Genomic DNA, 25,888 nt, shown 5'->3' with positions numbered 1-25,888 from the left:
TTTCTAAGCCAGGGTCAGCCATGGACAGGTTAAGTGCCTTACTGAAGGGCTCAACAGCAGCAGCACAGCGGCAATGGTTACTGATCCTAAAACAGCTAAGAGTTTTTAAATACTGACACTCACATAAGTGCTGTTTATTCGGAATAAAGCATAAACACTTAAATCAACAACCTGGAGATGAACCACCTTTAATCACTTCTGATTTAAATTAGATGTGATTAAAGTACAAATTGCAGAGTTTAATTTGAATGTATTTGCATAAATCCCCTTTCATTTCAGGGCACCACAATGTTTGGGCTTATTGTTATAATTCCTTGGGTGTGTTCCATTTCTTCATTAGCGTAGTTCCCATTGTTTAACATGAGGACAAGAGCTGTGCCAGGGAAATTGTATTATGAGGCTGTTATAAAGCTATTATGAGGTTGGAAAATATCCTGGGAGATCGGAACACAAACGATTGCCAAAATGCATACCTGTTCATACCTGACATTTTAAACGGGTCTCCTGGGACCAATTGTGATGGGATTTCTTACATAATGTCTGCTGGAAGAGGCGCAGTTATGGTAAGTGCTTCCTTAAGCTTTCTTTGCACAGAATCCTCAGCCCAAAATTAAATGAGGCACCTAGTCATACTTGTACACCAGCCATGAGTATTGCACCGATGAGCTCTTTAGTCACACAGGGACTGGTAGGCCAAGGAAGTCCTCCACTCCTGACAACAGAAGAATCCCCAGTTGTCAACAGTTCAGAAACAGCATTCAGGAAGCAGGTGCGTATTTGTCAGATACTGCTATCTGCAGATTATTTGTTTAATAACCAAAACAATTAGGAAACGGTATCGTTTTAAATTGTTTGATATACGGTAGCTTAAATTTGGTACCGATACCCGAACAGTACTTTTTTGAATATCTTTTTCTAAATTGCAACCAGAAAAATACAAAAATCTATAATTATTCTTACCCAAATGATTTATTTAACAGCAAACATGAGTAATCTCATTCTCCTACTTTCATCATGAGAGACTACCATACTTTTGGAACTTGTTATAACAAACAAACTATGAGCATGATTGTGGCGCTTTATTAAGAACAAAAAATTACTTTAACTGCTTAAACTATAAATATTTTACCTAAGCATGATACTGGATGCATTTCAGTTTTTTTAAAGAAGTATCAGTATTAGCATTAGATTGGCAAAATTAAATTATATTTATATTATAGTGGTGTCAATCACTTAAACATTTAAATAACAATATATTTTTTTATGCTGGTATTTCCCAGTATTATTGTGAGGGGACAGTAATAATAGTATAGTGTAGTTTAGGTCTGGCAGACTAAATTTTTTTTTTACTGTTTTATAATAACGGGGCGAGTGAGAGATAGAGAGAGAGAGAGGAAGACGGGGAGAGTGAGAGAGAGAGAGCGCGAGTGGATAAAAGACGAGCGAGAGAGAGAAGGTGAGACAGCACAAATAAGAGCGAGCGAGAGAGAGAGAGAGAGAGACAGCGTGAGCGCAGCAGTGGTGTGTTTGAATGAGCCGTGTTTCTGAAAATTAAAAAAAAAAAGGTGCTGTGGACAGAAGAGAGCAAAACTAACTTGTATCCAAGTGATGGAATGTGAAAAGTGCAAAGACACAAAGCATACCACCACATGACTTGGTTTGTATCTTCATTAATGACAGCAGCACAATGAAATGAAGGCGTGTCTGAACATCTTATCATCTCAAGTTCCAGCAAATGCCTCCAAATTTACTGGCAAGAGCGTCATCCTACAGTAAGATAATGATCCAAATTTCAATCAAGATGTTTACTCATCAGATTAAATGGACTAACGTATGACAAGCAGTATTCATCTTACCTCTTCTCCTAATCAAGCTATAAAAGTGCGTTGCAATTTAAACTAGACTGCCATCCACATATTTTAAAACATAAGCAACCAAAGATAGCCACAATCACACACACACAAACACACACACACTTACAGACACACACACTGTAAAGTCTCCTCTCCACGGCAACACTTGTAGTTTTAGAGGAAAATCCTGAAATAAATGAAGGCAGTGAGACACAGAAAAAACAGCATAATCAGAAATGTGGAGAGAATATCACACACTGCTGAATTTACACCACTCAGAAAAAGAGCAGCGATCTTCAGACAGCAGTGAATCAGAAAAGTCTGTTGCACTCTGCTTGGTCTGGTGATCTGAATAAAGAACATGAATAAAGAATGTTCTCAGACATGAAAAAGAATGAACTGAAGTGAACTGTGTTTTTCCATGCTTCCGCCGTGGAGCTGGATCAAACATCTGACGCTGCGCCAGCCAGCGTTACTACAGTATCAGTCAAACTCCGCACAGACACTCCAAGCCTGGCTACATATGGCCTTTTAATATTTAATCAGATGTCGTACTAATACCAAGGGTCTGTCAATGATACACAACAGATGAACCATTATTTTAGTAAAAGAAAAAAGAAAAAAAAGTATCTGGAATATAACACAGGGATCTGCTAGTTGTGGTTAGCTTAGAACAGCTCATGTAGAACACTGTTAGCGGTTTAGATTTGTTTGTACAAATGGCACCAGGGATTCCCAAACGTTACTTAAAAGGTTCAGGGAATGGGAACCAAAAACTCCATCAGAGAAGTGCTGAATTTTTCCTCCCTCAACTCATTCTTCTGGAGTGTTTCAATCAAAGCGACAGAAAGCAACTCTCAAAATATTCAGCTGGATTTTCATGCAAATCAATTTGAATTTCTAATCTTGAAGAGGGGGGAGAGAGAGAGAGAGAGAGAGAGAGAGAGAGATTCTGTATGCTGGTGTCATTAAACTGGAAGAGGGGATAGAAATAAATTAAACTAGAAAAAAATTGCTTCCATTTTATATAGGTCAGAGGCTGCTACCTGTTAAATAATGAAAAAGGCTATAGTGTGTAGGACTGTGTGTGTGTGTGTGTGTGTGCGCACCTGTGGGCCAAATATGAATGCTGTAATTGCTGCTCCTGTGGTCAGGGTGGACCTAAATGTTCCAAATTTTTCATTTCGCGATTGGTCTCAGCGCCATAAAACTACCAGGTACAAAACGTCCTACAAGTATAATGATATATGTGGGCTGTACTGATATATAGAAGATATATTAGAATTTTCTACCTCCATTAAATACAATATGTCTAAATGTCATGTACAGAATAGAAAACCCACATAGCAGCTGTTCTCTTTCCTTTCTAGAGCAAAAGTATAAAAGCACAAATGCAGTCTGTGGGAATCTTATAAAACAGGCAAGTTTCAGGTAGACAGAGGTACTGTATTATGAAACACAGAACCATGCCTAAAAATAGTGTACAATAAGAGCAGCACAGAGCACAACGTCTCAGAAAGATATTACGTCTCTGTTAGACAGTAAAACAGAGAAGTCTGAACGCCAAGAAAGAATGGTATCCTAAGAGTTCTCCAGTAAAGGCAATATTACTTTAAAGAACCATTATAAGAGTGGCTGCATTCCAAAACCTACACTTTTGTCTGCTGTTATGTCATACTTTGGATGTTCAAAATTAAAGGACACTTAGCATACATTGATACAATAGTGAAATACAGTCTACTCATGCTTTAGTAGAGATAGGTAACACTGGGATAAATAAGTGATCAGCACAGTGATTTACCAGTCTACTCATGCTTTAGTAGAGATAGGTAACACTGAGATAAATAAGTGATCAGCACAGTGATTTACCAGTCTACTCATGCTTTAGTAGAGATAGGTAACACTGGGATAAATAAGTGATCAGCACAGTGATTTATCAGTCTACTCATGCTTTAGTAGAGATAGGTAACACAGATAAATAAGTGATCAGCACAGTGATATAACAGTCTAATCGTGCTTTAGAAGTATTTTTTTGTTTTTTGTTATTTTTAAGCTGATTGTAGAGTTCCTTTTTAGAGTTCATCTAATGTGTCGTTTGGCTACATGCTGTGCGCTCATCCTAAAATAGTTCCTAAATAAGCACTGACAGCATTTCTTTTAAACAAGGAATATTCTTTATTTAATTATTATGTAATTTGTGGGCAAGTTGAAACAGACAACATAAAAAAGAAAAACAAACAAATGAACTATTTAAAAATTAACTATTTAAAAAAAATAATAAGAGCAAGATCTGGTTATGACCAATTTTTTTCACCATGCACTTTATGCAGTTACTAAACACTGGCTGTTGTTTTAGGTGTATGTAAAAAGTGTGTCTATGTACAAAAAGGTGAAACATCAATAAGCGGTTCTCTGATTAAACCGCGGCTCACTGGTGGAGGCCCTTATCCACCTTCAAACCCAACATCAAGAGGGAGAATAATGCACAACCTTTAGAATAACCACAAATTAATTTCATTTATCTTAAAGGAACAACAAAATTTAACACCTATAATGCTTCTCCCCAAAACAATATAAAGTCCCTTAAATAACACTAAACCAAAAAACGATATGCTGGGAGTTCGTTTGTGAGATATTAAGCCTACAATTTACACTTAATATACCAATAATATATTAATAATATTTTTATTATGAAACACTAAAAATATAGCACCATATCCCCCACTGGTTCTTGTAATATCCTTGTCAATAAAGCACTGTTGACCTTAGAGAACAGCGAGGGGACTATAAGAAAATAATTTGTCACAGATGACATTTGCTCGTTCTGCACACTGTCTGCTGAACTCTCAGAGACCTGCTGCTTTAGATTTCGCAGAAGTTACTCAAACATCACTTCAGCCTCTCTGCAGGAGAGAGATTCTCACTAGTAATGGACCTCAGCCGTAATAGAGCTCCTTTCTCAGATGTGCTGTTACACTATAGGCCTCTGATCTATTGTTAGGAACAGAAGAAGAAAAAAAAGAAAAGAATTACAACAAAAAAAAATAATTCATCTCAACTTAAATTCTGTGATAGCCAAAGACAGACACACATGTTCTCAGTTACCATAGAAACATGGCCATCAAGTGAGGGGAGCACTTCATTTCATTTCATCGTTTTGAGAGAGAAATAAAGAAGGAGAAAGAAGAGAATGTGGAGAGTGTTTTCCTAGTTTGAGCATTATAGTCTACTTTTAGAGGCTCATCTTAACTAAAGCTTTACAAAACACAATTGTTCAAAATTCATTATTAGTATACATTTAAAAAAAAGTGGTATCTTTAAAAATAAAATTATTAAAAGAACATTATGCTCCTCAAGTTAAGAACTGACCATCTGTAGAGGTTAGAATTTAACAACATATGCTGTATTTTTATCTTATGTTAGCTTGTGGCTAGAGTGTTAAATCACAATTATTAATCTCAGCTGTTGCTTTGTTAATATGCCCAATTAAACACCATGTATGCAGTGCTGCAGTTGATACTTGATACTTTTAAGTAGTTAAATAACAGTATTTTTATAGATTTTTTAAAAATATATCAGAAATTAATTTAGCAAATTTTATAAAAATATCAAGCTATTTAAACGTGTTCAAGAATTCCCTGTCCACCCTGTTAACTTGGGATAAACACCCCTGTAAGAAAGTTAGCTTTGACATCAGTGACATCACAACCTTCATGCTGCTGCATGTTCAGGAATTATTAACATTATTTCACTTAATATTTGTCATGCTTTCTCCATACTTAGCTGAGGTAAAGCTTAAGCTGTCCACACTGTTGTGATAAAATGTCACAGTAATTCAAATGATGTTAGAAAATCAAAATGTATATTCAAAACAGAATTAAGTCATCATCAACAACTCAAAATGTTGGCAACTCTAGGGCAACCAGTTTTTTTTCAAATACAAATTTTCCCTGAAATGTTCCACCCTGTCTTAAGGTTTGCCATGACAGGGTGGATGTATGCATGACAGGAAATAAAAAGTCTTATAAATATAATACATAGTTATTAGTCAAAATCTGAAGTCATTTTATGTTATTAGGGCCAAAAATGTATTAAATATTAATCAGTAAATATGTGCTCTATTAGTGAAATGCCCAATTATAAAGATATTTACACAGTGTTCAGAAATCATTACTGTAATTTTGCAAACTTTAGGCTCATATACAGGTTAACCATCTGCTGTAACTGTACATTTAAATACATTCATACAAAATAAAATATATCATCCATAACATTAAACACTGATATAAATGAAGTCAGTAACACTGACTATTCTTGTTATAATGACCCTAATCAAAAAGTGGGGAAAAACATATAAGCATCAAGTGAAGCTTATGTGTTACATGCATAACAAATTCAGAAATTATGAACATCATCACCTGTTTTTCAGGACTGGACAGGATTCAGACACACACATGCAGATTAAAAAGACTGGGACAAATGCTAAATAGATACATACCTAAAGATACAAGACCATACAACTCAGCAACCAAGGCAAGGCAATAAATCAGTGTCAAAACAGTGTAGCAAAAGGTCATATAAAAAAATTACAAAAAAGCTAGTAATGCTAGGTGGCTAGTCAAAACTAGGCATGTGGTATATATAAACAGGAAAACAGGTGAAAACAATCAATGGTCAGGTAACTGAGACCGAGTGAGTGTCATGTGATAATGATCAGGAGTCATGTGCTATCAGAGGTAATATGGGAAATGGAGTCAGGATCAGCTTGGAAGACAGAAGGCTGCATGAGACTGTCATTAAAAAGAAATATCTTTTTAAAACTGGCTCATGAAGCCTTTACAAAGATTTTGACCAATTTAGATTTTCCAATATTTTGTAATTTAGAATTTATTCAATTTGATAGACAAAGTGATTTATTATTATAAGAGGAGAGCTCTGAACACTTTTGTGATTTAAAGACATCATGAATATTACAGACATTTGTTAGGATGTTCCATAATAATGTGAAAAAAAACTTTACCTGTATGTATAGTAAAAAAGTGATGAGTTGGCCTACATGTGGGTCTCTAGAATGTAAGGGCTTAATGAACTATTTCACAATATACACATGTCCTAATATACTTTCAGTTCACGATCATAAACTGATTTTGGATTTGGAAATGCTAATCATTTCTAGTTAATGGCGAGAATTGTGTACAGATCTGATACAGCAGATGGGCTATTAAGGAAAAATCAATCAAGGAAAATCAATGTTCAAGCATGACCTGTTGTGGAGCATTAGGTATTCAAGCTTCCCAGAGTCAGTCATTTGAGAGAACATCAGTGGAAAAGTGAAAAATATGATCATTACGGCAAATTGAGCTATTAGCCCCTGCATATGAGAACAATGCGCACCTCGGTGAAAGATGATGGCCCCTCCTTCAGACTAAAAGACCCAGCACTTAAGAGCCTTTTATAGATGCCTGGTATGCAAAAAAGTTTAGGTGCAAAAAAGATTTCCATCCCAACTCCGCCCAAAAAGCATGACATTAACCAATATACAGCCTGAATGATATATATTATATATGCCTTACAGTGCAAATTGGGTTCCTGCACATTTTTTTCCCACTATTCAACAAACTAGGTGCATATTTTAGCTAGAGTTTGTGAGATCCTTTTTCATCCCACTGTTCAAGATTAATGCAATCTGGTGATTTCACTGAACAGTCAAAGACAGTCCTGGAATGCGGGAGCTTTAATTTTGTTATCTGCTTAAACACAAAGCAAAAAGTTAGTTGGTGAGATTAATCTAAAATACATATCCTATATGCCCTCACCTGACAGAACTAACAGAATTATTTGTTGTGTGTTGTGGATTTGATAAAGAAAGATACGTTTTAGATTGACTTCACAGTCCTGGCCACAAATGTGTGGACTGTGACTGAAACTTGTGTCTGTGCCAGTACACCAACACTTTAAATAAACACTCCCAAATTTGCCAAGATGTGTCAAAAATCAAACCAGAATTCTTCCTGATGTTTGTTTGCTACTAAAATCACTGGGTCAACTTCTTAATGGACAATTTAACCAAATATTAGGTGTGCAAATATTATGGCAAGAAGTAGTCAACTAAATAAAAAATCTACATTTTAAGAAATGAAAGTTAGTAAATCAGAAGAATGTAAGAAATCTGAAAGCGCAAAGACCATCAAAAACGTAATGATGAAATTGGCTCTCATCAGGACCTCCCCAGGAAAGGAAGATCAAGAGTTACCAGCCTCAGAAACCGCAAGTTAACAAAACCCCAGATAAGAGCACCTAAATGCTTCACAGTGTATTTTGGTTTGTTTACAGCCTGGATAACTTCAGCATTCAATTACAATGTAAGAAAAAAAAAAAAAGAAAAAAAGAAAAACATTTAATAAGATGGTGTGTTCAAACTTTTGACTGGTCTTGTATTCCAAAATCAATTGTGCATTTGTCCACATATCCACATAATGGACATTCCACCTTCCTAATCATAAAATGTAATTACAACAACTCCAAACAAACAAACAAAAAACTAAATAAAACAAAACATATAATGACTTAAGTAATAAGTGGAAAATGAAAAAAGCATCCAAAAAGAGCAATCAATGGCCTGAAAATGAAACACAATAAAAAAGAAGATGCTACTATAAAACAAAGTAACTACACAACTTGTTTGTCTCCTGAAGTGGCTCTAGCTTGCTATGTTTATCAGTTTGTTTAGACTGTTAGCCCATCTTAAATGCTGCATTTTCCCTACTAAGTCCAACATAGTGCACTACATAGGAGGAAGTATTTTGAGTAGGTGCCATTAGTCTATGCTGTGTGAAAATAGCCAACAATGTTTAGATTGTAAAACGCAGCTGGAAGTTGTCACAAAATCAGATGGAGGCTTAGATGCTGATAAAACAGAGGGATAAATGTTGGTGGCATTGCAAAAATAATATATTCATGTCATTGAGACATGTGAGGGGGACTTATGGAAAGCCAATGGGGAGCTGATGGCTTTTATCAGTTTGGAGTTGTAGTGATTGTAGTGGGCTGGTCTAGAAAAAAGTCCAGGGCTGACTTTCTAGACCTATACTGTATATACTGTAGTAGATGATAAACACTGAATAGCAAACATTAAATACAAGCAAAAAAAATAATAATTCACAGTATAGTAGGTGTCAGTCTTGACTCTGTCAGCCTGCCTGTTTCGGACCTGTCAATAAAGACTTTACTTCTTAGCATGCACCCACACCGGACTTCCTACACTCTACTGATCATGTGATGCTACGGCGTTCCCACTCCCCAAGCTACTGATTGATTCCACCTGTTCTCCCCTGTATAAACACCACTCAGTTTACCCTGCTCAGTGCAGCTCTTCTACAAGACGTTTCATTGTATTTGTTTTTTTTTTTTTGCATTCTATTGATTACCTGTTGTTGACCTTTTTGTATTTTTGACTCCTCTTTTGCCTTCTCCCTTGTATTGCTGGATTGTCCCTTTAATAATAAACTTTGTGATTGTATCTGTGAGTGACTGTCCTGTGTCTAGCCTGTGTTAAGATTCCATTAGAAAACCGGAGAGAAATCAATATCCTTATTAATATGTTAAAACATGCTAATAAAGCCCAAACCATACTTGTAATTCTCAAAAAAGTTATTTAACATATAAAACTATTCTGAATAGATATTGCACGAATCCCACAGTGATAGAGTTAATAAGAAAACAGCTTATTAACTGCAGAGAGAGAGGGAACAGGGTCAACTGTTCTTTTGCCTCTGGTGTGGTGGCCCACACCTAATGCACACTTGCTATATCCATCAGGGATCTGACTGGATCACCTGAGTTCCTGCTATTCATATTAATCATATGCAGGGTCAGCATAATCTAAATGCAAGAAACAATTACACAGGAGACCACAGGGGTTACCCTCTTATTGAAGCACCAATTTAAAAAGAGCCTCAAGAGCGAGGAAGTAACAGCTTATTAGCTATTAACGACAGTGCTATCATCCTGAGTCACATGGGTGTAGAGAAGTCCTCTCTTATTTCATCATCTGAAGATATTTCACCTTGCCTCTTTAATATTATGCAGGTCTGTAGGCTGTTTATGTACAGACTAGAGGATTTACCTACTGTAGGATTATGACACGGTAGCTTAACTCTACATACATCAACACAGCAAAACTGTATGAGATAATGTGTAAGTAGATTTATCTTATGTAGGTTTTTCTATACTAACTTCAAAGAAGCAGAGATATTATATAATTATATAATGTCAACTAGAGCCATACAATATATAATATAGTTATATAATATAGCTCTCCAGTATTGGGCTTTGCAGCAGTGAAACTATGATCTCTGAAGTGATGGAACTCCATCAAATAACCTTTGGATCAGTGGGATTGAGTGGCATTTGGGAGCCAGACCAAATAATTCAACATCAGTACCTCACCTTGAAAATGTTCCTGCAGCAGAACAGTCCAAATGTTTCAACATATAGTATAAATCTATCCCCAAGCAACTTTTTACAGTAAAAGAGGGGTAAAATCTCTATTAATACTAATGAATTTTTCAGGCTGTTCTTCCATCAGGGGTATCTACCCTGAGCTATGTTTAAGGAAGCCTTGGAACATCACAGAGCATCCCTCTCTTCTTTATACTATTCACATCCCCCTATCTGGCATAAGGTTACGACGCACCAGGGACAAGTCCTCCAGTTTCATGAACATTTTCCTTCTGTCACGCAGTCAGACAGCTGAACTGATCTGCCTGACGGTCCTTAACACATCCAGACACAACTGCTATCTCAGCCCTGTTCCTCACCTTCAATCATTTCACTATTTCTGTGTAATCACAGTCAGTCACCACTGGTCTGGTTACATGTGTTGTAAATAGGGATGCAACAAATATTTGGCCATCTAAAATATTTGACAGAAACTGGCAAAAGAGCACTTTTAGTATTTGGATGAAAAAAATTGAAAAGACTGAATTATTTATATTGAACCATAAATAATATTTTTTTAGTCATGTTGTAGTGTTTATTTTAAAGTTTAAGGATGAAATTTCACCTTATATATCCCCTTGAGTGCCTTTGTCCTCTTATGAGGACATTACGTTTCTGCATTATTATGTTAACCCTGTGTCCTCATATGGAGACACTGCCTGAACCATCTGGTGGTTGCATGACAACTTTACTCTCACATGATAAAAATAAAAGGACAGGAATCCCAGTCACAGGTTTCTACAGCCAGTCCAGAAACATGGGCCAGGTAAAAATTCTCATCCAATTTTACATTTAAAACTAGTTTATTTACTTACTGTAGACTTTCTGAACAAATACAAAATTTAGTTTTTAAACTTGTTCAGTCCTGCTGATCCCACATAGATATGATAAAATAAAAATGCACACCAAGCAAACATTCGGGTCTCAGGAGGATATACATAAAATATGTGGACATAATTATAATCAATATTGTCCATTACTTTTATTAAGCAAAAAGAGATAACTAATAGGAATGCACTAGTTTCTTTAATTTATGTTTATGTAGATTATGTATATATTTATATAGAACATGTATCCCAACTCCAATATCTAAATATTATTAATAATCAAAAGTTTGGTGCGCTTTAAAAGAGAGTAACAGAATTATTTTGCTATTATTTTATCATTAAATCTGTGGCATAAAAAGATTCTAAAATGACAAAAATATTGTTCATAGTTCTGCCACAATATATTGTGACAGACATAGGATTCCCCTTATAGAATAGTTTTTTTTTCTAATTCTAAACAAAATAAATGAGTTTACAGAAGATAGGTAAAAAATGTTTGAGAGAATTTCTTTCTATTGGTCTATTTATTCAGAACTGTATACATATAGTACAGAACAGCTACATGATTAAAATGATGGAGAAAACTAAAAATAGGACAAAATAGAGAAATACACGTTTTTCATCGGACAGAAGTGATATGCAAGTACCAGAACTACTGTTTATGCATAAAATTATGCATAATTAATGAGTTAATGATGTGGATTCAATACACTAAAAAGTAGAAAACCTTTCCAAAACCTTTAACCATCAATAAAAATCTATATTTTTGTTAGCAATGTATCATATGTTGCCATGACCCATATGTTGCCAATTATACCATGAAAAGCAACATTTTACATGTTATGAAAAATAAACATGTTCTGTACAAGTTAAGTAAATTCTCCAGGGAACAGCATCATGCTAATGCACCATGGAACTGGGCCGCATAATTAAATTTCATATATGAACACACAAAAACAGCCTCCAACACAGCAGAATATACTCCACACTTCAGCTCCACTATCTATGTTACAATAAGTGTTACACTTCAATGAATCAACACTCACTAAATTTAATCACTGCTGCTACAAGACATGCCTATTTAATTGTAGTGATGCTGAGTTTAAAAAACAATTCAGCCATTTGTGGTTTATAAATTAAAATATATGTACTCACGAAAGCGTTCTCTCCATGCGGCTGCCTGTGGAGCCAATGATCTCCCCAAGTGTGCAAAACGTCTGGCCCAGGAAATCCTAACCCAAAAGAATCATGATGGCAGAGATATTGAGAGGTTACTAGATGATCATATACATTTAAACACTAAATGAAAACCAAAATACAATGTTAAGAAAACATATTAAACACCCAGTTTACTGTGAAAATATGATTACTACCTTTCAATAGTTGTTTACATCCACATCCACACAGTGACAAAAACTATTTATTTTCTCTTCTATCTGTACTTTAGTGAAGTATTTCTATTTAAAATGACTTCTAAATACACTAAATTTAAAAATCTAATATTTTACTTTTAAACTGCTCTATATAATGCTGTTTGCATAAAAAATGTAGCATATCAAAATGAAATAATCACCAATCAGGGAACAGCACAAATTTTGATTCATTTAACTTTATTATATGGAAATTTTGTAATTTCATAATACCTTGCACACCAAATAATTTCTTAAAGGTACCAATACTACCAAATCTATTTACTGCTATTTAATGTAGATGTTTCATCTCACTATAAATGACACTAAATGTTACATGAAAAATGTAATATTTGTGCACACATTCAAAAATTAAAATGGGACAAACACATTTTTTCCAGCAGTGTATATACAGAAACCTATGGCAGGAGTACGGCTCTTGTTTATTATTTTATTATTACATATTTTACAAATATATAAATATATTTTTGAATTTAGACTTGTGGCTGTAAATACTCTTTATGCATCATGTTGTTCTAATTGCCTATTAACAAAATAGCTTAATGCTCTGGCAATATTACTTAGATGGTGAAAAGATATAATTAAACAATCATTTATTTTTAATTAAACAACCCGTGTCTTCCTGTCGCTGCACTGTTTATACTGTGAGCTACAATACTGGAGCAGCTCCATGTGCCTGGAGCAGAACACTAAATGCCACACTCGATGGTGCTTCATTTATGCTGCAGGGAGGGGGGCTGTGATATTTGTAAAATAGCAAAAAGCACCATTGGGACTCTAATGTGGGTCCCAATGTGTCCCAGCAGTATAGCCCAGTTCTGCACTGTACTGCACCTTTAACCAGATAAGCTGCGTAAGGTCTCTTCTTTTAACTGCATGTTCTCAGATTTACGATGTCTGGTTTACACACAGAGGCTAATACACACTAATCTACCCATCTATCCTGTTTCTGTTTACTTCACTGATCCTCATTCAGCACAGAGTTTAATGAAGTTTCTCTGAAACTAATTAAAACCAGCCATTACCTCCAGCTAAGTTTGGAAATGGCAATCCTCGCGGTGTCACAATATTTATAGTGTGTATTTTAAGGAGTGCTCATTCTTTCACTAAACACACACACACACACACACACAAAACAGCTGTTTATATCAGGGTTACTCACTTTCTACTCATCCATGAAAAGCCATTGAGAGGTAAAAAAGAGAGAGAGAAAGTACAGTATTTAATCAGAAAGTAAAATATATGCAAGGAAATTCTATTACACTATATATATATATATATATATATATATATATATATATATATATATATATATATATATATATATATATATATATATTAGCACTAGGTATAATCTTCCACCACTCTCAAAACTGTCTGAGGTTTTAATGGCATGGATTACACACAATGAAGGGATAATTAATTTGAGACTGAGAGTAAACAATACATAGAACTACATCAAAAAGATTAATTTAAAATAAACACAATAAACAAAACATCTGCTTTATGTAAGTGATTCTCAGTTAATTTAACCACAGCTCTTGTCAAAATCTGTATTTAGTTTTCAGCCAATACATAGTTTATCTAATCAGTTCTTCCTTTTAATTTAAAATTAAGTGAGCTGCTGAAATCAATACAGTCATACCATTTAAATTTGCAGCATAAAGATAATTAATAATCTGCTAGAACTGTGTGACACAATCTGTGTGGAACAGATTCTCAATTGATCTTTAACATCTTGTGTAATCCACAGTAGGGATGCATCTAATAATTATTTTGTAAGTCGACTAATCTGATGATTTTTTTTTCCGTAAAAATATTATTGTATGATGTTTAGTAAGTAAATATCTTGTGTTTGGGCATTTTTAAAGACAGAGACTAAATTAAGTGTAAACTGTGGAAGTGAGCCATTTACCCATCTCTCAGTGTGCTTTTGTCCCTGGCAGTTTGTGTTATGCGGTACTGTTACAAATTAACTATTAGTCGACAATTAAATTTGTGGTTAACAAATTTAAATAATCAACATTGTCAATTATATTAACTAATTGTTGCAGCCCTAATCCACAGTACTTAAAACTGAGGCTGATTTAAGAGCAAACAGGTTGTATCCATTATTATTAGTATAGTGTTCATAATAAATTGCTTGGTCTAAAAAATATTTTAAAATAGCTGTGTCACATCATTAGCTTTGACATCTTGATATCCCAAAAATATATAAAGACTTATAAAGTGGGTGTCACCAAAAATCTGTCACTTGTTAAAGTAGACATAAGCAGCCTTTATGATAGTTGATGCATTTTGAAATAAGCATTAATAAATGTTTATATATGTTTATATCAGTTATCATAAAGTACTTATGTAGATGTCACTTATTCTTATTAACAGTGACCTACATTAAAGTGATACCCAAACAATGTTATACCACTACAACACTGGTAGCACATATTTTCGCTGTCCAATGAAAAACAAGTATCTCCAAAACAGCAACTTTACAATATTATACTTTCAATGGAAGTAAATGTAAAAATAGTTTATTTTAGGTCATTTTGAAGTACTTCTATCGGTCCATTCATCAAGAAATTTTGGCACAGTTTAAGGGATAGTTTGTCTGTTCAAATGATGTAGTAAAAAAATCGACAAAAATACTTAATACTTGTTTTTCATTGGACAGAGGTGGTATAAGTAATATGCTGAAATTTCAAAAATAGGATACAAACAGAAATCATGAAAAGAATAAGATACAGGGGGAAAAAACAAGAATAGTAAAGTCTTACATGTTTAGAGATGTTTGAACTTCTTGTGTCCACATTGTACCTAAAAGAGAAGATGAAAGATGAAATTCCAAATGTAATCAACTAGCAATAACACTTAAATATGAGCTTCAAGAAGATATAGAGGAGTAATGTTCTCATAAAAACACAAGCAAAATGTATTTTAAACAGGATTATAATTAGTCGCAGGAAAGGTCTCATGGAGGCATTTCAGGAGTAATTACTGAGAGAGGAGAAAATGATACCCATTAGGTTCCGTGTGTGTGTGTGTGTGTGTGGGTCTGTGTCTCGTGGAAAGTGAGAGTGAAATGAGGAGCAGAGAGTCCACAGATTGCACTCATTTCTTTTCTTTGAACATGCTCCATTTTTCTCCAGGCCACAGGCTCCCACAGGGAGCCCTTAGGAGCTGACATGAATGAGACTCTGCAATGATTTTTGTTCATGTTTGACAAAAAGAATCCTCTGTCTCCTTCTCTCATTCACTCTCTCTCTTTCTCCTCGTCTCTATCACCGCTCTCATATCATGTATTTCAGCACTCATCTCTCTCAGAGTTCAAACAAGCGCACTGACACATGCAATATATTAGTGGTCATATATCAGTATGTCTATATCTAGACATATCACATTAACTAAAACATATTGTCTAAGAAAAAATTGCAATAAACAATATTTTTGTTATTTTAAGAGACTTTTGTTCCACTGCAATTGCAAAATTTGAAAGAGCAAAAATAGTGTAATTATTAAAAGGCATTGTGTGGAATATATAGAATATCATAAATATAATGCAAATTATCCTATATAAATAAAACACAAGTAAAATAAAACTAATGTTTTCAAACAAAGCTGGTGGGCTTTCCTTGCTAAGTTAAAACAATGGGCAATAATGAGTCACTTCCAGAGACTGTATAGTTGATAATGTATTATTGTGACAGTCAATAAAATTAGACTTACAGCTGACATATTTTGATGAGCTGAACCTCCATTTTTCTAATGCACTAATGCAACACATGAACATGCAGTAACATGGCCATTTTTTCCACAGTTTAAGTAAAATAATTTTCCCTGGCAACTGAACTACAGAAATTATTAAATGCATCCATAAATAATTGCAGTCCAATGAAAAACAAGTATCTCCATTTTTATTCATTTTTTATTGATGAATGGACCAATAGAACATTTTTTACACTGACTTACATTGAAAGTTAAGGTTTCATTTCTTTAAATTAATGTTGCTGCTTTGGAGATACTTGTTTTTCATTGGACAGTGAAAAAATGCATTACTAATATGTCATAAAAGAAAACCTAAAAACATTCATATATACATTTTTAAATGATTATTTTGTACAATGAAAGAAATATATTTTCAACCCATATATTCCTCAAATTAGACAAATTGCTCCCCTAAACTTAGTCTTTGGTTATTTGGTTGTACCAGTTTTACACTGTGGGTACAGCAAGTTTGGGGGTGGTGATGGATTAGGGGTGTTCAGGGGAGCTTCAGCATGCTTGGCAGCCACTCTTTCTTCTTTGTTGGGTAAATTTATGGGGGTTTTATATTTGTGGGTTATTGGTGTTCATGTATTTAGATAATTTGTTAAGATAAATGGGTTTCAGTCGTGGTGATTTTTTCTGGTGGAGCGTTATTTACTGTCGTAGTGTTGGGTTGGAGGGTGGATAAGGGTTATCCACCAGTGAGCTGTCATTTTATGAGAGAACCACTGCTTGTTGGCGGTCATTCTCTCCTGTTCTAAATAAAGTTTTCTTAAAGGCACTATGACCTGGCCTTACAGTACTGTGAGGTAGATATTTGTCATGTAGCAAAACCAGATATATAAACTCTATTCAGTCACTTTAAGCACAGAGTTTGTGAATTCCATACAAAACTCTGTTACTCTACTGAAAAGAGAAAAACATCTCATCTGGATCTCTCAGTAGCGCATATTCAGCTGTGAGTAAGTAGCTAATATTGTATGAAATGCATTGTAAACCTCCATAGAAACTTACTGTGAGAAACAGTGTTTGTAGAAATGTGTTTGTGCCTGAGCTCAAAGTACATTATTACCTTGCCTGGTAGTTCAAGCTTTTTTTTTGATAGTGGTTTAATCACACCACTATCATTGGCAGATTTTGAATTGCACATCTCTCCAGCACCAGTAAACCTATTCCTGCACAGATACCTTCATTTCTGATCACCTAAACAGTACCTAAGTGCCCCCAAAAAGTAACAGCACAGGAATTATACTGTTAGTCTTTGTTTGTATCTGCAGAAAACAGGGCTCATACAGTGGAGTACAAACAAAATTATATTTAAAGGTAGGGGTGGGTGATATGGCTCTAAAATAATATCACGATATTACATGGTATTTTGAAGATAACGATACTTTTGGCGATATGACAAAACACTGAATTAGAAAACTTATTTAGAATTTTTAGTTGCATGCAATATGATATGGCTAACTGAGATATTTAAAACAATTATTTTATCAGTTTTGTAACAGTAGTCAATGATCCAGAATGTCATGATACTTGTAATGCACTCCAAATATCTCCATATATCCAGGATTAAAGTAAAATAAATGATACTGGACAGATATAACCTGTCTCTAGTAGATATATAACGAAAAATGAGAACAGCGTGAATTCTTCTTTTGCTAAAAACTGCAAAAAAGTAGTACCCTGATGTGATAATTAGGTAATTAGGGGTGGGTGATATGGCACGATATTTCAGGGTATAATATCGTTCACGATATTAACATTTCTTGGCGATATTATCACGTACGATACGATATGGCACACGCCTATTTAAGAACTGTCAGAACATACATAATAACCACAAAACCACACCGTCCACCTGGCGTATGAGTCAGCTGAGCACATTACAATAACAATCTAAAGCTAACTGCCCCATCCTGGTCTGGGCTGAGCACTCTGTGCAAACTGGTGGCCACACCAAACACATTTAAAATGCTAGGTGTGAACGGATTTGCGTTTTGGAAATCGTTAGTAATCAGATCACCCAGAATTAATTAGATTAATGCCAGGTGTGAACAGGGCCATTTAGTCAGATTGACTAATCTGACAGATTGACCATGTCTTCTTTTTCATGGATATGTCATCTTTTTAGAATCCAAACAATTTTGTCTGGCTGGGGTTTCAAAACGTGAAAAATTTCTGGAATTTCACACTGATTTTACCCCAGCTTTGGTGCCTACAGTTATTATACACCAGGAGTCTGTAATTAAAGCAGCACTAGGTAGGATTTCCTTGATTATTGAACTTTTTATAGAAGTGAAATTACATCTTGAAACTCACTGCAGTGCTCCATTCAGGTGTAACAGGAGGAATAACTCCTGTTATAACTCTCGTGTCTGTGCCGGAGCTCCTCTGAGCTCAAACCAGACTCTGTAAGTTTTCTGAGGCGGCCGCGACCAACGCTTGCGAGAACTGCGACCTGCTTTCCGACCTTTAGTTCTAACAGTCCTACAAGGACTACTGGTTCATTCTTTACAATCAACATACAGACACTCTGGCAGAAGCTGGAAAGAGACCGAATATGTCTGTGAAAGCCAGAAAACGAGAAAGAGAAACTAATCCGCCTTAAACATTTATTACACTCTGCAACTGTAGGGGGATTCTAACCGATGATGGGCAGCTTTAACATTCCTCACCTGTCTGTAAATAAATACCTGTATATTTGCTTTACTCTTTTCAAGTATTGCCAACACATTTCTGTTTCATCCAAACATTATCCCCAGTGTTACCTGTCTGTTATTGATCCTTGTGTGTTTACTGCCTCTCTACCTTTGCCTAACACTTTATTAGATTTGTTGTTTTGTTGTGACTCTTTTACTGGCTTTTGCCTATGATTTATACCTTAGATCTGCCCATGTCTTTTTTGGCTGTTCTAGCTTTATTATAATGTGATTTTTGCTTTTCTTTGTACATCTGAGCTCTTTGTCATTAAACTTATTAATCTCTATTACATCTGAGAGCACATGGTCTAGCCTCTGACGTACAGATTTTTACAGCTTCAAACATGTCTGCTTTATTATGTCCTGCCTTCTTGTTGCCAGCAGTGTGAGACAATTCCCATATTATCACAACAGCAACAAAAAACAATGCACCCACTGAGAAAACTAAATTTCCACTATGGGTGTAGATTCCACAAGTTCAAATCAACTTGCTTTTTTCTATATTATATATATACAGTGCCCTCCAAAAGTATTGCAAAAGTAAGGACAATTTCATTCTTGAGGTGTAGACTAAAAGCATTTGGCTTTGATATTAAAAGATGAATAAGAGACAAAATATTAACATATATATATATATATATATATATATATATATATATATATATATATATATATATATATATATATATATATATATATAAAAAACATATTTAGCTTTTATTTCCTGGTATTTACATCAGGATTTGATACACAGTTCAGAAGATAGCACCCATTTTTCTTGTGGGCAAAAGTATTGGAACAGATAAGCTTCAAATGGATTAAAATGAAAAATATATAATATTTAGTTGCAAATCCTTTTCTAGTAATAACTGCACCAAGACATGACCCACTGACATCACTAAACTTCTGCAATCTTATTCTGTGATGCTGGCCTTCCTATACTTCTTGTTATTAGTGGTTTTCATCTTCTGTTGAAGCCTCTGTACTCCTGTTCATAAAGTTATCTGTGAGCAGAAGATTGTGATACTTTCACTCCTGCCCTCTGGAGGTTGTTGCTAATGTCACGAACAATAGTTTTAGGGTTTTTCTTTACAGCTCTCACAATGTTTCTGTCGCCACCTGCTGTTGTTTTCCTTGGTCTACCTGTTTAACATCTGTTGCTTAGTACACCAGTGATGACTTTCTTCTTCAGGACATTTCAAATGGTTGTACTGGCTATGAACAATATTTTTCATCTCTCAAGTTCATAACTGCGTGTTTTTTTCCCCCAAGACACCCATGTTTTATGTTGCTTACTCCTCTAACTTTAAATTCTCAGTCTGCAGAGGCAAAACCCAAATCTGAAACTGAACGTAGACATTCAGTGCTATCTATTGTTTGAATAATCAATGTATCAAGACACACCTGCGCAACAAAACAAACCTAACTGTCACATTTTTCCAATATTTTTGCTCAGAAGAAAAAAGGGTTGGTTCAGACAATCTTCTAAACAGCGTATCAAATCCAGGTGTAAATACCTGGAAATAAAATCTGAAATGTTGATTTTTTTTATCTCATATTTAATAACAAAACCAAAAGTTTTCATTCTACAAAAGAAATAACAGAATTGACCTCACTGTTTCAATACTTTTGGAGGGCACTGTAAATTATATGTATCTGCATCTACTTTAACAAAGTATTAATTTAGTAATTAATACTGGTTGACAATTTCTATATCAGTACAACCGAAACACAGATAGATCCACACGGTCCCCTTATCAAAAATTTATTTTAGGAAATCAAGCTTTTTGTTTCCAGGAGTGAATCGTATTTGAATTCATCCTCACTCTCCCCGTGTCTCTCAGGTCAGGCCAGATCTGGCCGTGCAGATGGACATGTGAAGGCTCCGTTCATCTAAGAGGCGGAGTGTGACAGACTCGGAACCCAAAGGGATGCATGATGGACAGGAAGAGGCGCAGCGGCTCTCCGGGACAGCACTAAGGAATTGAGGGGGGATTTTGCTGGGAACAGGGCAGGAATGCTCAATGTGAAAGAAGAGTCACCTGTTTGCTCAGTGGTGTGTGGAGAAAGCACAAACGTTTAAAAAGTAACCGGAGTCAACATCCCGCTGCCCATCCTCCATCAGCTTTAACTAAACCTAACTGAAGTTCAATCAGTGTAATCTCCCACCTACACCACATACTCTCCTCTCCATTTATCTCCTTCTCTTTTTGCCTGTCTTCTTTTCTCATTTCATTTGTCTCGTTCTTTCTCTTACTCTCTTTCCTTTCTCCTTCCTCTGATTTCTTTCCCTCTTTTTTCAGTTACTCTCACTGTCACGTCTGGTGCTGTTAGCTCCTCTGTCCCTTCCACACCCAGCTCTAACGGAGGTTCTCAGGTTAACAACTACACTACCCAGAATGCACCACCCGCTGACATCACGCACTCACCTGATCACGTGACGCCTCACCTGCTTCCACCAGGAAGCCCCGAATACTGATTGCTGGCACTATAAAGGTGCACGCCAAACAGACTTCATCGCCGCGTATTGTAGGTTATCCTCGTACAAAGCGTTACTTATCTCTTGTCTCAGTTACTTTGTGTATGACCTTGCTTTTGTTTACTCGACGCCGATTCTTGCCTCTGCCTTTGATATTGGATTGTTTGTGTATGACCTGGACTGTGCTTTCACTACTGCCTCTTGGATTACCTCTGATACTGGATTGCTTGTGTATGAACTCTGGACTGTCCCTCGTTTATGGTATGGTTTTGTCTTCATTGCTCTGTCTACTGGTGATCACCCTTATTTTTGTATCGACCCTGATTTCATCTGTTTATTATTATAATAAACCTACTTTGTTTTTATCAGTATCTGCGCTTGTCTGCTATTCTGTTCTGACCATGACAGAATACGCGGCCGAACTAAATCAGATAGCAGATACTGAGGCTATTAGATCTGGTTTAGCCAACCAGGGGAGGCTACTCGGTCAGCACCAGCAAACGCTCGCTGGTGTGACCCAAGCTGTTTCTGAGCTAGCCCGCCAGCAAACCACGCAGCAGCAACAACTAGCTGAGCTGCTAGCTCACCTCAGAGGCGTAACTGAGCCTAGCCCTAGCCCGTTAGCTGCCCCCAGTATGCCTAACGCTAACTCTTCTGTGCCTGGATTTTCTGTCTCTAAACCGGAGTTGTTTGATGGGGATCCGGAGAAATGCAGCGGTTTTCTTTTACAATGCTCCGTGTTTTTCAGTAATTCACCGCCTACAACCGATAAAGCTAAGATCGGTTTCATTATCTCACGGCTTTCTGGTAAGGCACTCGAGTGGGCTACAGCTATTTGGGAAGACCTTTCTGGGGCTAGTTACACTGACTTTTTGGCTACTTTCCGCTCAGTTTTTGATCATTCGCGTTATGGACAGTCTAATGGAGAACTTTTGCTGGCTCTTAAGCAAGGTCAGAAGCCGGTGGCTTCCTACGCTCTGGAGTTTCGCACTCTCGCGGCTGGTAGTGGGTGGAATAACGCTGCGTTGATCAACGTGTTTAGATGCGGACTTAATCCAGATATACAGAGGGAATTAGCCTGCAGAGATGATTCCCTGACCCTGGATCAGCTCATTTCACTGTCGATCCGGTTGGATCAACTGCTCTCGCGCCGACCCAAGATCAGTCCTCGCACTCAACACACTTCTGTGTCTCTGCCCCGCGCTCCCACTCCAGAGAAAGCTGCGCTGCCTGCCCCAGAGCCCATGGATATCCAGAAAACCCGGCTAACTCCTGAGGAGCGGCAGCGACGAATCCAGCTTCGCCTATGCCTTTATTGTGGAGAGGCCGGGCATTTCAAGGCTGAGTGTGGTCTCCTGACCCGACCTGTGAAAGCTCCAGCCCTGGGACAGCGCGTGGAGTGCTCTCCACGCGCTAACGTGGTACGTAAGCACAACACAATCCTTCGCTCTAAATGTTTTTCTTTGACTGTAAATATTATGTTACCTACTGGTATGCTCTCTGTCCCAGCGCTTGTAGATTCCGGGTCGGAGGGGAACTTCATCAGCCAGGACCTAGTTAAGGAGCATGGAGTTCCCACCAGAGAACTTCTACGTCCATTAGCCATCCATGCTGTTGATGGAAAGACTGTCCGCTCCAAGCCGGTTACCCTGCAGACTCTGCCCATCACTCTACAAGCCAGCGCTCTCCATTTTGAGGAACTACCGCTTTTCGTGCTTCCCTGCACCGAGCATCCAGTTATCCTGGGCATGCCATGGCTGAAGACCCACGATCCCACTGTCTCCTGGCGCGATGGGGATATCACGGTTTGGTCTGCTCATTGTCATGAACATTGTCTAGCTTTGGATAGTTTAATCATTCAGTCTACTTCAGTAGAAAGTCCTGATGTTGCTGATCACGTTGTTGTACCCGCTGAGTATTCAGATTTTTTGGAAGTGTTTAGCAAAGATAACGCTACTAAATTGCCTCCGCATCGTCCCTATGACTGTGCTATTGACCTAGTGGAGGGTGCCACCTTACCCAAAGCTAGAGTCTACCCCCTTACGCTCGATGAGGAAAAGGCTATGCGTGATTATGTTACTGAAGCTTTGGCGCAGGGTTTCATTCGGCCGTCAAAGTCCCCCGTCGGTTCTGGGTTCTTCTTTGTAAAGAAAAAGGACGGGGGACTGAGACCATGTATTGATTATAGAGGTTTGAACGCCATTACGAGAAAATTTGCTTACCCATTGCCCCTCATTCCATGTGCCCTTGAGCAACTGCGTACAGCTACCTATTTCACTAAACTCGATTTGCGCAGTGCTTACAATTTGATCCGCATTAGGGAGGGGGACGAGTGGAAAACCGCGTTTACCACTACTAATGGTCACTACGAGTACCTAGTCATGAGTTATGGTCTCGCTAATGCCCCCGCAGTATTTCAGTCGTTTATGAACGACGTATTTAGAGATATGATTGGCAAGTATGTGACACTTTTTATTGACGACATTTTGATCTATTCCTCAGACCTAGATTCCCACGTGCAGCACGTGCGCTCTGTTCTCCAGAGGCTTTTAGAGAACAACCTTTATGCGAAAGCCGAGAAGTGCGAGTTCCACCTTCAAAGAGTCGCATTTCTCGGCTATGTCATCAGCTCCCAGGGAGTTCTTATGGATGACTCTAAAGTAGATGCCGTAACTAGCTGGCCTGTTCCCCAGTCTATCAAAGATCTTCAGCGTTTCTTAGGATTCGCAAACTTTTACAGACGTTTCATACGTAATTTTAGTAGCATAGCTGCCCCCCTTACGGCGCTCACTAAAAATGCCACCAAAATTCTGAAGTGGTCCCCTGAAGCTGACCAAGCTTTTAAGAAATTAAAAGCCGCCTTTGTCTCTGCCCCCATCCTGACGCATCCTAATCCGGATTTACCTTTTGTTGTAGAGGTCGATGCTTCTAATACCGGCGTCGGAGCAGTTCTCTCCCAACGCAGCGGTTCACCGCCTAAGCTTCATCCCGTAGCCTTTTTCTCAAAGAAAATGTCGCCTGCGGAGCGTAATTATGGGATTGGGGATAGAGAGCTGCTGGCTGTCAAATTAGCTCTTGAGGAGTGGCGTCACTGGCTGGAAGGTGCTGCACATCCATTCACCGTTCTAACTGATCACAAGAACTTAGAGTATCTCCGTACAGCTAAACGTTTAAACCCCCGTCAAGCTCGTTGGTCATTGTTTTTCTCACGTTTCAACTTCTCAATCTCGTTTCGTCCAGGCAACCGTAATACTAAAGCTGATGCATTATCCCGTGTTTTCAGTTCCCCAGATGACACATGCCACGTTTCTGAACCCGAACACATTCTGCCACCCACAGTTAAAGTAGCTGCCATTAGATGGGAACTAGATGATCTTATCCAGCGGAGTCTGGTTAACACACGACCTCCGGAGGGTTGCCCTCCTCACAAGACTTATGTACCTGAACAATTTCGTGATCAACTTATTGGCTGGGCACATGCTGCTCTTACTTCCGGTCATCCAGGCGTTACACGTACATTGCAACTCATCTCAGCTCGGTATTGGTGGGAAACCATGCGAGCTGATGTTCAAACGTTCGTAGTTTCATGTTCTGTCTGCGCACAATGCAAAACACCAAAAACCCTTCCAGCCGGTAAGCTATGTCCTCTGCCTGTGCCTGAACGTCCATGGTCACATATTGCTGTAGACTTTGTTACTGATTTGCCTGAATCTGAAGGTTACACAACTGTCCTTACTGTTGTAGACAGATTTTCTAGGGGAGTTAAGTTTATCCCTTTTCCTGCACTTCCTACTGCTCTTCAGACCGCCCAAGCTATATACACACACATTTTCAGACATTATGGGGTTCCGGAGGACATTTTGTCAGACAGAGGTCCTCAATTTACTTCTCGGGTATGGAAATCATTTTTTGAACATTTGGGTGTACACGTAAGTCTCACTTCTGGGTTTCACCCCACTAGTAATGGTCAGTGTGAGAGAGTCAACCAAGAGTTAGGAAAGTTTCTAAGGTTATATTGTTTCAAGCATGCGTCTGAGTGGTCACAATATCTAATTTGGGCTGAAATAGCCCAAAACTCCTTAACTAACTCCACGTCTGGTCTCACTCCCTTTCAGTGCATTCTGGGTTATCAGCCTCCGTTAGCTCCGTGGACAGCGTCGTCCACTGAGATTCCCGCTGTTGACGATTGGATGAAGCGGAGTGAGCAGGTGTGGGAGGAGACGCATCAGCAGATCTCGGAGGTCTTACGGAAATATAAGGAGCAGTCCGACAGACACCGTGGCACCACCCCCCAATACCAACCCGGAGACAGGGTGTGGTTGTCGACCCGGGACTT

General features: G+C 37.4%; 1 protein-coding gene across 1 annotated transcript in view; it reads right to left on the bottom strand.

Annotated features, from left to right (window-relative positions):
• The window catches only part of LOC103023398 (copine-9), a 158,749-nt gene that overhangs the window by 86,487 nt on the left and 46,374 nt on the right, over positions 1-25,888 (bottom strand). Inside the window, exons 5-7 of the mRNA XM_007253317.4 lie at positions 15,384-15,423; positions 13,772-13,774; positions 12,335-12,411 (exon numbers count right to left, since the gene is read on the bottom strand). Of these exons, the coding sequence (XP_007253379.2) occupies positions 12,335-12,411; positions 13,772-13,774; positions 15,384-15,423 (120 nt within the window). The remainder of the gene's footprint in view (positions 1-12,334; positions 12,412-13,771; positions 13,775-15,383; positions 15,424-25,888) is intronic.

Source organism: Astyanax mexicanus, chromosome 5, assembly GCF_023375975.1.
Source record: "Astyanax mexicanus isolate ESR-SI-001 chromosome 5, AstMex3_surface, whole genome shotgun sequence".
Taxonomy (NCBI): Eukaryota; Metazoa; Chordata; class Actinopteri; order Characiformes; family Acestrorhamphidae; genus Astyanax; species Astyanax mexicanus.
The sequence above is the reverse complement of the archived record's forward strand: the minus strand, read 5'-3'. Positions and strand labels throughout refer to the sequence as shown.